Consider the following 12,778-nt stretch of genomic DNA (forward strand, 5'->3'; position numbering starts at 1 on the left):
TCTCATCCTTTGTCATCCCCTTCTCCTCCTGCCCTTCAATCTTTCCCAGCATCAGGGTCTTTTCCAGTGAGTCAGTTCTTCCAGTCACATGGCCAGAATACTGGAGCTTCAGTTTCAGCAATCAGTCCTTCCAATGGATATTAAGGGCCGATTTCCTGAAAACTTGAAGAATTGTGGGGACTACCCAAAGGAGCCGCTAAGGGGAAAGGCACCACTCTGTGTTAGAAAAGACAGCTTTGCACGGGGGTCTGCACGCCCCTCCACCTGCTTGGCTGTCCAGAGAAGTCACGACAGGCATGATGACTTGCTCCCCCTCCCCCACAGGAAGACACATCCCGCGTAGCTCCCCAGGGAAGACGCCGAGCACCCGGCCTCTCTAGAACAAGGCCGGCCCAGAGCCTCCTCCCCAGCAACTGGAGGACACATCCCCCTCAGACCTGGGAATGTCACTTGGGAGAAGCTCCAGGGACCACAGGCAGGAGCTAAATGCTGCCATTTAGAGCTCTCTAATCCGGCTGAGCAGAAATTTCCAGATTTGAATTGTGCTCACCCAGGCGTGATGAACGGTCTCAGACAGTCTTGTGTTTGCTCCCGCTCGCTTGCCAGCGGTCAAGTCCTTATTTGACTCCACCGTCTACACCCTCACAATCTCCGGACAAAGCAGGCTTGACAATTGGTTGTCCACAACTGGATAGAAAGGCAAACCGCCAAGCCCCCACTGGAGTCCACGTCCCTCAAGTGAACTAACAGGTAAAAATAACAGTCAAGAACTCTCGACAAGAACAAAGAGGCCGCTTCATGTTCTTGGGAAACCCTGGGCTTGAGGTCACCAGGGTCTGAGCCGGATCTTCCAAGGCGTGGGGCCTCGAGGAGGTCACCGTCTGGGGCTGCAGTTTACGTCTGAGTTAGTCTCACTGTTATCCACCATCGACACCGCGGGAATTTGAGACACAGCGGAGTTAAGTAATGTCCTTGGTGGTCACAAAGAAAGGTAGAGAGGGGAACACCCACTACTGATGCTGTGAAGGGTCGCTAAGTGGATGCGGTGTGCGAGGCTCTTTATTTGACCCCAAAACAGCTCTTGAAAGGAGGACGGAGCCATGCCTTCCTCCCCGCGGCCCCGGCCACCCAAGGTCGCCCTGCTGGCGGTGGTCTTGGCCCCTAGACCAGTGCTTTCTCACCTCTTCACACATTCCTCTGAGGGTGGCAGGGTAGGAGCTGGTGTGTCCGGGCTCCGAGGGACAAGGATTTCTGTCTCCATGGGACTAACCCAGAGGTCGCTGGGTTGGAGAAGGCCCCCCACCTATCCCCCCACCTTTGACCTAGGGGGACACTGGGGAAAGCGACTCACCCCACTCACCGCCCCCCACAGGTCAGATCCATTTCTCTCTCTTTCCTTCATTCCTCACGAAGTCCCCAGAGGAAAGCTGCAGGAAGAAAGGAACTCAGGGGCTGAAGCTGAGTGGACCAGCACGTGACCGAGGGCGTCAGTTTCCGCACCGCGTTCCTGGATGCCTACATCCACAGGGCTGCTTCGGGGGCTGCAGGGGGTGTGAGTGGGTCCCCCATTCAACAACAGTGGCAGCTCTTACCTACAGGGCTAACTGGTGGGCGAGCACTGGGATGGGCTTCCCTGATGGCTCAGCTGGTAAAGAGTCCGCCTGCAGTGCAGAAGGAAAGGAAGGGAAGTCGCTCAGTCGTGTCCGACTCTTTGCAACCCCATGGACTGTAGCCTATCCTCTCTGTCCATGGGATTTTCCAGGCAAGAGTACTGGAGTGTATTGCCATTTCCTTCTCCAGGGGATCTCCCCAACCCAGGGATCGAACCCAGGTCTCCCGCATTGTAGACAAACACTTTACTGTCTGAGCCACCAGGAGACCCCAGTTTAATTCCTGGGTTAGCAAGATCCACTGGAGAAAGGATAGGCGACCCCCATTCCTGTATTCTTGGGCTTCCCTTGTGGCTCAAACAGTAAAGCATCCACGTGCAATGTGGGAGACCTGGGTTCGATCCCTGGGTTGAGAAGATCCCCTGGAGAAGGGAACGGCTCCCCATTCCAGTCTTCTGGCCTGGAGAATTCCATGGACTATATAGTCCATGGGGTTGCAAAGAGTTGGACACAACTGAGTGACTTTCACTTTCCTTTACTTTTCTGTTTTAAGATTTAATTTGAAGCAAGGATTTGCTGCTTTGAAAAAAAGAGAGAGAGAGAGAGAGAGAGAGAGAGAAGAGAGTCTTGAGACCCACCTGTCTGGGAGCTTCTGAGAAGAGAACCAGCAGTTATCTTTGTGGGTATTAGGGACAGGTCAGTAACCCTCTTCTGGCCCAGAGCAAGGAGTCCCACAGCTAGCGCACACCTTCAGACACACCCTGGGCACCAGGTGGCAGGTGGGTGAAAGTGAAATACGCATAGATGATTCTTGTCCTCTGAGACTTGGAAGAAGCAGAACAAACACCGGAAGGCAGAGAAAGGACTGACAAATGGTAATTAACGCAGCCAGTCTCATCTTGGAATTTCCCCCTATTATTTATATGCTCCATGTTCCCCAGTCAGAACGTCACTTTTCAGGGGCAGGAAATATTTCTTGATCAAACACGTCTCGTGTATCTCACACTTGGGAAAGGCTCATAGTCTCATGGAAGAGAGACCAGTAATTCCAGCATGGGGTAATGAACTTTCTTTGGGTCGTAGGGGCCACGGAAAGTGGAAAAAGAGGGTGAAATCTGCATCTTCCAGGAAGAGAGCCGCTCTCCATAGACCTTCCTGGGGTCCCGGGCTGCCTCCCACAGGATGCGGGGCAGCAAAGAGAACCACTTGGGCTCTGGAAGGGGAGGAAGCAGAGACAGGTTGGACATTCAGATGCTGGCCCCCAAGGGCTTCCTGGAGGGAAGAGTTCCGACCTGGGTCTTAACGGAGGAGGAGCTTGGCGGGTTCTGGAGAAGGAAGCTTGTCCAGGTTGGAGTCCTGCCAGCAGCTAAGGCAATTAAGTGAAGTCAGCAGGGCCTGAGGCAGAGGCTGGCAATAAGGGGAGGGGGTGAGGAAAGCCAGTTAAGCTCGAGTAGAGTGAAAGGGAAAAAGAAATCAAGGTATTGAGGGGAGCTGGGGAGAGAGGGAGCCAGCGGCGGGTGGAGATGTTTGAATCCAGCGCAAACGGGGCGCTCTGGCCTGGCAGCAAAGGACCGTCAGAAACCAACGGCGGGGGTCACGCAGTTTCTGCCACGGCCGCCCCATCCGGCCTCAGACAGGGACCTGGTGTCCCTCCGGAAGGGCCTCCGGCTGCCACCTCCCTTCTGCCTCAGCCCCAGAGTCGGTCCTCCAGCCCCTGCCCACTGGGTGCAGGAGCCACCTGTGGGGGAGGGCCCGCCCTGGCCTGGAACGCGCCTCCCGGCCGCGACCCGCATCTGGTGCTTCTGGAAATCTGACCTGAACGCTCCCACTCCCGATCGCGCCTGTACATTCATCGCCAGGTAAAGGCGGCGATATGTCCATGCGTCCGTGCGAAGCGGCGGATACAGGAGCGCGCGCGCACACCCCCCACTATCAAAGAGTCCCCAGGGCCATTTAAGGAAGACGGGGTGTCCTGGGCTGGGGAAGCGGGGAGGCTGGCAACGCCGGCTCCCCGCGCTCCTCCTGGGCACCGGACCGTGGCTCCCTTCGCTCTCGGGACGTGAATGAGCTGGGGAGAGAGGCCGGCGCGAGCGCGGAGAGGCGGGGAGGGGGGCGCGCACAGCCGGGAGCGCACGCCCGGCGGGGCCGAGGCTCGAGGGGCGGCGCCGAGCGGCGGGGCGCGGGCCGGGAGCGCGGCGGCGGCGGCGGCGGCGGCGCGGAGGGCGCGGAGCGGAGGCGCGGGCCGCGCGGGGAGGGCGGGCCGAGAGGGAGGAGCCCCGGTCGCCGCCGCCAGCCCGCCCGGCGGCCCGCGCAGCCCGCACTCGCCGCCGCGCCTCGGAGTTTGAGCCCCGGCACGGCCGGAGCGCGCGGCGCGGCGCCGCCCCCCGGGCCTCGGCCCCCAGCCCCGGCGCCCCCGGCGCGGCGCGCAGAGGCAGCAGGGCGGGCGGGCGCGGCGGGCCGGGCCGGCGGGCGGCGGGCTATGAGGCGCCCACCATGGTGCGATGCGACCGCGGGCTGCAGACGCTGCTGACCACGGCCGGAGCCTTCGCCGCCTTCTCGCTCATGGCCATCGCCATCGGCACGGACTACTGGCTGTACTCCAGCGCGCACATCTGCAACGGCACCAACCTCACCATGGACGACGGGCCCCCGCCCCGCCGCACCCGCGGCGACCTCACCCACTCGGGTCTGTGGCGCGTGTGCTGCATCGAAGGTACGGCCGGCCCGGCCCCCCCCACCCCGCGCGCGCGCCCGGACACACGCGCGCACACACACCCCCGGCTCCGGGCGCCGGCCCAGAACGGGTGGGCGCGGCACTGGCTCCGCGCGAGACACAAAGGAGCCGGAGCGAGCGGGCGGGTCCCGTCGCGGCCACGGGGGACCCCCCCCCCCAACACACGGATCCCACAAACTCTCCACTGGCACACGCACACCCCCTCGCTCATTGACACGATGAAACACACAGAAACTCACGCGCCCGCGCGCGCAGCCCGAGACCAGAGCGATCCCGAGGGGCCGCGCCGGGGCCCCCAGGGGAGGTGGAGGCTGGCGAGGGGGCGGGAGGAGGCTGAGGCTGGGGGGAGCGGACGCGAGAGGAGGGGAGGGAGGAGGGGGAGAGGTTGCTTGGCAACCGGTGTCTGTGCGATTGCTATGGGAACTGGCCATCCTGGGGCGGGGCCGGCCGGGGGCGGGCTGCGGGAGGGCCGCTCCGAGATCGCTCCGGGCCCCGCCGAGGGGTGGGAGTGGGGGCTGGGCGCCGAGGGGTTCTGGGAGACCCGGGTCGCCCAAGCCTGATGTCTGCCGAGACCTTGCTCCGCCACGTACTCTTCCCGGGGCCGCTGGCCGTTCCTGCCCTCTCGGCGGGGAGGCGAGTGGATGGGGAGCGTCACCAAGTCCCCCCGAGCAGGTCCTGAGGCCGGGGTCTGCACGCACCCGCTGACCGGGGGCGGCCTGGAGGGGCGTGGCCGCCGGGCGGGGCCGGAGGGACGCGGCGCTGCGCCCCCAGGTGCGCGGCGGGCAGGCTAGTAGGTGCTGTAAGGATGGATGCCTCAGGGGGCCGGGACTGGGTGCCCCCGGGCAGTGGGGACCGCTCGCTCCGGGGGACCCCGCCAATGGCGCCGTGCGCCGGAGCTGAGCGCCTCCCGCCGGTCCTAATGCGGAGCTTGCACTAACAGGTGGCCGTCGGGCGGCGGGGTCCCAGCCGGGTTGTGGACGGTCCCCGCTCGGTCTGGGCTTTCAGGTCGGAAAAGGGGTGAGGAGCTGGGGGAAGGTTCCTCCCCACGATCCTCGAACAGTCTCCTCTTTCTTCCCGGTAACCTTCCCCTGTGTTCGCTCCGCCCCCCGGGGGGTCGGGAAGTTCCCCCCTCAGCCCGACTTCTGCCTGCGGCCCCAGCCCCTCCCCCGGCTCAGAGTCCCGTGTGGCTGGGTCTTCGTGGAGGAGGGCGGAGCTCGGGAAGAGGTGGCCTTTCTGCCTTTGGGGTCGTGGTCACGGAGGCCGTGTAGAGAAGGGTGGCCAGGTGAGGCGGCCCTGCACCTCCGCATCCTGCCTGTTCTCTTCTGGAATCCCGCCCCCCTCTCCCTCTTCCTCTGCCCCCCACAGCCTCACTCCCCCCCCACACACACACCCCCTCCCAGCCCAGGCTGCTTTGCCCTTTGAGCCTGAAGCTTATTGCCAGGGCCGAGTGGAGTCTTCTGAGAGCAGGAATGTGCAATCAGTAGTTTGGGAAACAGCCCCGGAAAAGCCCCAGAAGGATCTGTGGGCTCACGATGACACCCCCTCTTTTCTTTTGAAAAACATCATTCCTGGGGTGCAGTTGCTCAGATCGTGAACACCTACTCCTCTCATCTCGAGGGCGCACCCACGTCACTCCCCGACACAGCACCTGAGTTAGACACAGAATGAGGCTGCTGGCCCCTGGCTCTAACTCACAGGCTCTGCTGGGCGCCGGGTATGTACATGGTCCTGTTAAGTCACCCCCCTGTCGTCACCCACACCCACGCATTGACCCCAGGCCTTCCAGTTTCCCTGTCAAAAACTAGAACTCGCTTCTCCATACCGGCAAGCCTGGCCTCTGCAGACCGGCTCGCATGCCTCCTTTATTAATTTCTCATCCTAATTAGGATTGATGCTGCACTTAGCATCTTGCCAGCTGCCTCGAGCCGTTTGCACTCGATGTTCATCAAGAGAGCCCCAAGCTGATCTGGGCAGCTGGCTCCAGAGGGAGGGTGGGGTGTGGCCATCTGGGGGACTTTACTGAATGAGTGGGGCTGCCTCTGTCACCGCCAGGAGCTCAGAGGTTCTGGGGGCCAAACCAGCCCACCCCCAAGGGCCACGACGTCCTTGGACCCACCCAGGGCTGGGAGGGCTGGTTCAGGATTCCTCGGTTCTCTCAAATCATCCTGACAGTCTGTCAGCCCAGGCGAAAACTGACAGCTTATCTTCTAAAAGCACTTCGTAAAGTCCAACAGCCTCTGCCTCCGATGACCTCCCAACACCCTGCCAGTGAGCATTCAAGCTGAGACCCCGCCGGCACTCCCTGGGGACGTGGTCTCCTCAATATTGGCTTGTTTGGGTACAGGGCATTACTTCCACCTGCTTTCTAGCAAAGTTCCCCAAAGCATCACATGGGGGGAAGTGAAAAGCTCAAAGCTCTAAGCTCAAACTGAAGAATGGCTGCAGCAGGTAGCTAATAAAACGCCAGTTGTGACTGTGGGGCTCTGAAGGGTTTGCTGACATCTCCCAAGCAGCAGGTCAGCGTCCTGGTTGTTTCCCAGGGATGGTGTTGTGGGCAGGAGAGCCCCGCCCTCAGTTCCTCAGGCGTCCTCACCGTCTGGCAGGACCGTGTGCAGAACACCGCTACTCCCACCTCACCACGCGGACATCCCCCTTCCGCCCCCAAAGCCTGGGCTCCCCACGGCCCCATGTTAGGCAAGCGTCGCAGTCCTCTTGTGCACGCTGTGCGTGTCCGCACAGCACGCTCAGCACAGCCATTGAGGGCGCTGTCTGCAGCGGAGGAGCAGGCGCACTGAGAGGCGTCAGGCAGGAGCCTTTGTGTCACTGCGGAGCTCTTCCTACCGTGTCATCCTGCCCTTCTCCAGACGTCTTCTGGGTTCTCATTAAACAGTGAGCACCTGCCAGGTGGCACCGTGGTAAAGAATCTGCCTGCTGTTGCAGGAGTCACAGGAGACGCGGGTTTGATCCCTGGGTCGAGAAGATCCCCTGGAGAAGGAAATGGCAACCCACTCCAGTATTCTCGCCTGGGAGATGCCATGGACAGAGGCGTCTGGTGGGCTACCGTCCATTGGGTCACAGGGAGTCAGACATGACTAAGTACACACTTACACGTGACTACCCAGTGGAGGAGCCCAGCTCTGAGACTGGCTTGCGGCAGCATGAAAGCATTTGGACATGAGAATGTTCAGCTGATACACAAATTGTGTAACACACACACTGTCCCTCCTCTCTCTTCCCACCACGTTGGGGACCAGCCTGCTGCCCCCCAACCAGCCACCCACTCCCTCTGTCCCCTAGACCTCCACCCCCTTCCTTCTCTGTGTCTTTGCTCTCAGCCCAGTGCTGGGGATGTGGGAAAGGAGTAACAAGTCTTGTGGGCTTTTCCATAAAGCCACCACCCCACATTTGTTCAGTGTCTACTGCGTCCTGGCGGAGAGGGCAATGGCCCCCACTCCAGTGCTCCTGCCTGGAAAATCCCAGGGACGGGGGAGCCTGGTGGGCTGCAGTCCATGGGGTCACTGAGCATCGGACACGACTGAGCGACTTCACTTTCACTTTTCACTTTCATGCATTGGAGAAGGAAATGGCAACCCACTCCAGTGTTCTTGCCTGGAGAATCCCAGGGATGGGGGAGCCTGGTGGGCTGCCGTCTATGGGGTCGCACAGAGTCAGACACGACTGAAGCGACTTAGCAGCAGCAGCAGCAGCAGTGCGTCCTGGAATCAGATGAGGTGTAGAAGAGAAACAAGCATCCCGGAGTGTGTGTGATGAGCGTGGGCCGGGGTGGGGACCTCCTGTAGACGCAGGAAGAGAAGAGGAGGCTCTGGTCTCCGGGTGCAAAGCACCCGCGGCCGTGCTGAGCTGCTGGGCGCCAGAGGGACCCGGCCACTGTGGTGCCGTCAGGGGAGCTCCGGGCCCAGAATAAAGGTCCCGGCAGAGTTCAGCCTCAGGAGCAGCCCCCGCGTCTGCCAGGTTCCTGTAGAAGGGCTGCCCCCAGCACGCCCACAGCACATCTCCAGAGGGCAGCCTGGGTTCCGGGGTGGTCCGTGCCTGCTTTGTGTCAGCTTGTCCTAGGCGCCTGCTGGTGAGTGGGGAGACCCTGGACCCTGCAACCTTCCCACCCCACCTCAGGCTGCACCCCTCACACCAGGGACCCAGACCTCAGTCACCACGCACACCGAGGAAGAGGAGGTGTCAGCACTGTCCCGGGGCAGGGGAGGGGGAGGCCAGCCAGGGAGGACTACCCAGCGACAACCACCCAGGCCCCGCCACCCAGGCCCACTTCCCCCGGGACGCACTTCTTGCGTCTGGAACCCTCTCTCGGCGGCTCAGCAGGAAGCCCCGCCTTACACCACGCTCCTGACACGGATCTGCTCAGGGAGGTTTGGGTCTGAATACTGTCCTTTGCCCACCCTGCTCCAGGCTTGTCCTGTCCGGGTTTGTGTCTGTTTTCTCTTGCACTGACTCATGGGCAGCCTGTCCAGCCAGTATCGGGGGTGTGGGCAGAGAACAGGCCTCCCCACAGTGCCCAGCTCACCAGCTGGACCCCTGGCCCCTCCTGGTCCCTCCAGGTTTGCTCGTAACAGCCATCACACCAGCCTCCAGGACCTGACATTGGTTTGTGTGATGCCAGCAACTCTGCAGTGTAAGTCTTCAGGAGCTGCCTTTGACGGGGGCGGGAGTGAGGGCTAAGATGGCCCCAGCCCCTGGGTGTCGGGGCGCCTGCCCACGTCCGGATGCGACTGGAGCTGAACAGGTGGGCCCAACTTTCTACCTGCCGGGGGGACCCTGTGCTTGAACCACACAGACGGGGCGGAGGGGGTGCTGTTTGAGTCAGCTTGACTGCCGTCACAGAATGTGGTCGGCCGAACAGCTCAAAATGCAGACAGTGTTTCTTGCAGCTCTGGAGGCGGAAGCCCAAGACCAAGGTGCTGGGCAGCTTGGTCCCCGGTGAGAGCCGCTTCCTGCCTCGCGAGCGGCCACCCCCTCCCGCGTCCTCAGGGTGGGGAGAGCTCTCTGCTCTGCTCCCTTACCCCAGGACACTGACGCCCTCGCAGGGACCCCGCCCTCATGACCTCCGCATCAGCTCACCTCCCAGAGCCCCACCACCGAGTACCCCGGGGGCAGAGCGTCAGCGTGGGTCTGGGGAGGACGCCGCCCGTAACTGTGCTCCCCCTTCTCTCCCTGCTCCGTAGCTGGTTGTTCTTGTCCAGTCCTGTCTGACTCTTTGCGCCCCGTGGACTGCAGCACACCAGGCTTCCCTGTCCTTCACCATCTCCCGGAGCTTGCTCAAACCCATGTCCATTGAGTCGGTGATGCCATCCAACCATCTCATTCTCCGACACCCCCTCTGCTCCTGCCCTCAATCTTTCCCAGCATTGGGGGCTTTTCCAGTGAGTAGTTTCCTCCCGCCAGGTGCCTGCTCTCCAGCCACCCGGGCGGGCCCTGGCAGCCCTTCTCGCATCTGCCTTCCCTTCACGCCCTGCTCTGTCTCTCATCTTCCTCTGTCCTTCACTCCTTTCTCTTTTGTTGCAAGAAAAGCCCAGCTGGAGCCGGCTGACTTAGAGAAGAGGAGCTGGGGTTCCTGGTGGACCTCAGCCTGACTTAACGGTCTCACTGCAGACCCGGCTTTGGAGGCGCTCCCTGACAGGGGCTTCAGAAAGGTTCAAGAGGAAATTAAGCACCCTTTAAAATGGATCTCCAGTGTCCATCTGGATGGCCAGGGTTCTGGGGACTTCTAGGACATAGTAACAGAAGCCCAGAGTAGGAAGCAACCGCAGGTCATCAGATCCAGGGCGTCAGAGAGCCTGGCAGCCTCTGTCTCCTCATCTGTAAGTGGGACCTGGCTGATCTGGAACATTCCTCCCACCTTTGACCTTCTGCCACTCGAGCCCCAGAGAGCCCCACCCACAGCCTGCAGGTGGAACCAGGCTCCGCGTGGCCTCGCTGTGAGCCCACAGGAAGCTGGCTCTCCAGGTGGAAAGCCTCTGAGACAACTTAGTCCAGTGGCTCTCGGCACACATAGGGTTCCCTGGCAGCCCAGATGGTAAAGAAGCTGCCCGCGGTGTGGGAGACCCAGGCTCGATCCCTGGGTCGGGAAGATGCCCTGGAGAAGGGCACGGCAGCCCACTCCAGTACTCGTGCCTGGAGAACCCCACGGACGGGGGAGCCTGGCGGGCTCCAGTCCACGGGGTCACAGAGAGTCGGACGCGACTGAGCGACCGACAGTCGCACTCGCACCACGCCTGGAAGGGTGTGTCCCTGGCCTGCCGGGCACACCTGTGTCCGTGCCTTCGTCCACTCACCCACCCCTGCTCACGGAGCAGCTGCCGGCACTTCCAGGGACTGACGACTGTTTGATGTAAACAGTGTGCGGGGCCGCGTGCTGGAGGAGGCCGGGGAGGGTGGCCGCTGGTCGAGGGGACGGGAAGGAGCTGTCTGAGAAGGGCTGGAGGGGGCTTTTCCAGGAGACGGGCGAGGCCGAGGCAGGAAGGAGCCTGGGGGGTGGAGGGGTCTGAGGACCCCCTGAGCCTCTTGTTCTTCACTGTGAGGCCCTGTGAGTGTGGATGGTTCAGCAGCATCTCTGGCTTGACTGACTGGAAGCCACTCACAGCCCCCACCCACCAAGCTCTGACAACCAAACTGTCTGCAGACTTTGCCAGACGTCTCCTGGGCGGCGGGGAGGGGAGCGGGCAGAATTGCCCCCATGGAGACCTCTGCTCGAAGGGAGGAGTCCTTTAGGTTCCGGGCAGAAGCATACCTGGTGCCGGTACCTGATAGGAGCCCCGTTATTTCTCTTCTTCAAGAAAACACATGGAGCGTCAGTGGGGGACAGAGAGCTTCTCTGCTGGGGGACAGCCCGGAGTCCGCGTCTGGTGATGGGAGGCGTGAGTGGTGCCTGGCCTCTGCAGGGGGACAGCCCGGAGTCCGCGTCTGGTGATGGGAGGCGTGAGTGGTGCCTGGCCTCTGCAGGGGGACAGCCCGGAGTCCGCGTCTGGTGATGGGAGGCGTGAGTGGTGCCTGGCCTCTGCAGGGGGACAGCCCGGAGTCCGCGTCTGGTGATGGGAGGCGTGAGTGGTGCCTGGCCTCTGCTGGGGGACAGCCCGGAGTCCGCGTCTGGTGATGGGAGGCGTGAGTGGTGCCTGGCCTCTGCTGGGGGACATCCCGGAGTCCGCGTCTGGTGATGGGAGGCGTGAGTGGTGCCTGGCCTCTGCTGGGGGACATCCCGGAGTCCGCGTCTGGTGATGGGAGGCGTGAGTGGTACCTGGCCTCTGCAGGGGGACAGCCCGGAGTCCGTGTCTGGTGATGGGAGGCGTGAGTGGTACCTGGCCTCTGCAGGGGGACAGCCCGGAGTCCGCGTCTGGTGATGGGAGGCGTGAGTGGTGCCTGGCCCCCCTCCCTTTGATCAGTGATGGATTGCAGGTGGGGGCGTGGCTGGTGTGGCCAGCTCCCTCCACTCTGCAAGCAAAGGAGAGCGAGGCTGAAGAGGGCGGGGGCCTTGCTCGAAGTCACACAGCTCGTTAGTGACGGAGCTGGAGCAGAAGCAGGTGGGAGCTGCCTGGCCAGGGCTCCATCTGCCCAGCCTCCCCCAGGGGCCGGCTCCTGGCTGGGAGCCTGGCAGGATGAAGGAGCCTCACTCCCTCTGGGCCTTTCTCTGCTGTCCTGCTCCTTGGTATCTTGAAGGCCCTTGAGGAGTCAGAACGGGGCTGGGGTCCACGTGGAGCCCCTCGTGGGGCTCCAGGGTCTTTGCAGAGCAGACGGCATGTGTGTGCTCAGTCGTGTCCGACTCTGCGACCCCACGACCGCAGCCCCCAGGCTCCTCTGTCCATGGGATTCTCCAGGAAAGAATGCTGGCGTGGGTTGCCATTTCCTCCTCCAGGGGATCTTCCCGACCCAGGGATGGAACCCACGGCACCACTGCGCCACCTTGCCTTCCCCTTATTTCCTTATTTCCTCAAACTTGGAAGTTTTCTCCAGAAAAAATAAGTCACCCAGCCTTTTCAGCTGAGCTGAGTGGGCCCCCAGTTTGGCTCACTGGCCTCCAGGGTCTAGGAATGAAAGAAGCTGAGCATCCCGGGAATGTTCAGGCCCGTGTAGAGCATGGCACTGTTTCATCCCCTCAGAGGCAGAACCACACTGAATGGCTTCTGTGAACTGTAAAATCAGAACCCAAGGGCCCTCAGTTAAGAGCTGAAATAGGGTCTCGCACCAAGGCCACACCCTGGAGGTGATGGCAGGCACCCAGGCCACGGGTCCCCCTCCTGTTTCCTGGCGGGCACCAAGGCTGCAGCCAGGAACTCCAGGATCATGGGGTAGGGGCTGGACAGAGGAGGACAAGGGGCCGGCTATGGAAGCGTCAGGGCGGGCGCCGGCAGACCTGCACCTGGGCCTAGCGCTGCCGCTGACATCCAGACAGGCTTGTGCGCCCTGACCC

General features: G+C 62.1%; 1 protein-coding gene across 1 annotated transcript in view; it reads left to right on the forward strand.

Annotated features, from left to right (window-relative positions):
- The first annotated feature begins 4,103 nt into the window (after positions 1-4,103).
- CACNG4 (calcium voltage-gated channel auxiliary subunit gamma 4) overlaps positions 4,104-12,778 on the forward strand; it is a 49,432-nt gene continuing 40,757 nt past the window's right edge. The window contains exon 1 of the mRNA XM_068978475.1: positions 4,104-4,323. Within this exon, the coding sequence (XP_068834576.1) occupies positions 4,104-4,323 (220 nt within the window). The remainder of the gene's footprint in view (positions 4,324-12,778) is intronic.

Source organism: Capricornis sumatraensis, chromosome 8 (genome assembly GCF_032405125.1).
Source record: "Capricornis sumatraensis isolate serow.1 chromosome 8, serow.2, whole genome shotgun sequence".
Lineage (NCBI taxonomy): Eukaryota > Metazoa > Chordata > Mammalia > Artiodactyla > Bovidae > Capricornis > Capricornis sumatraensis.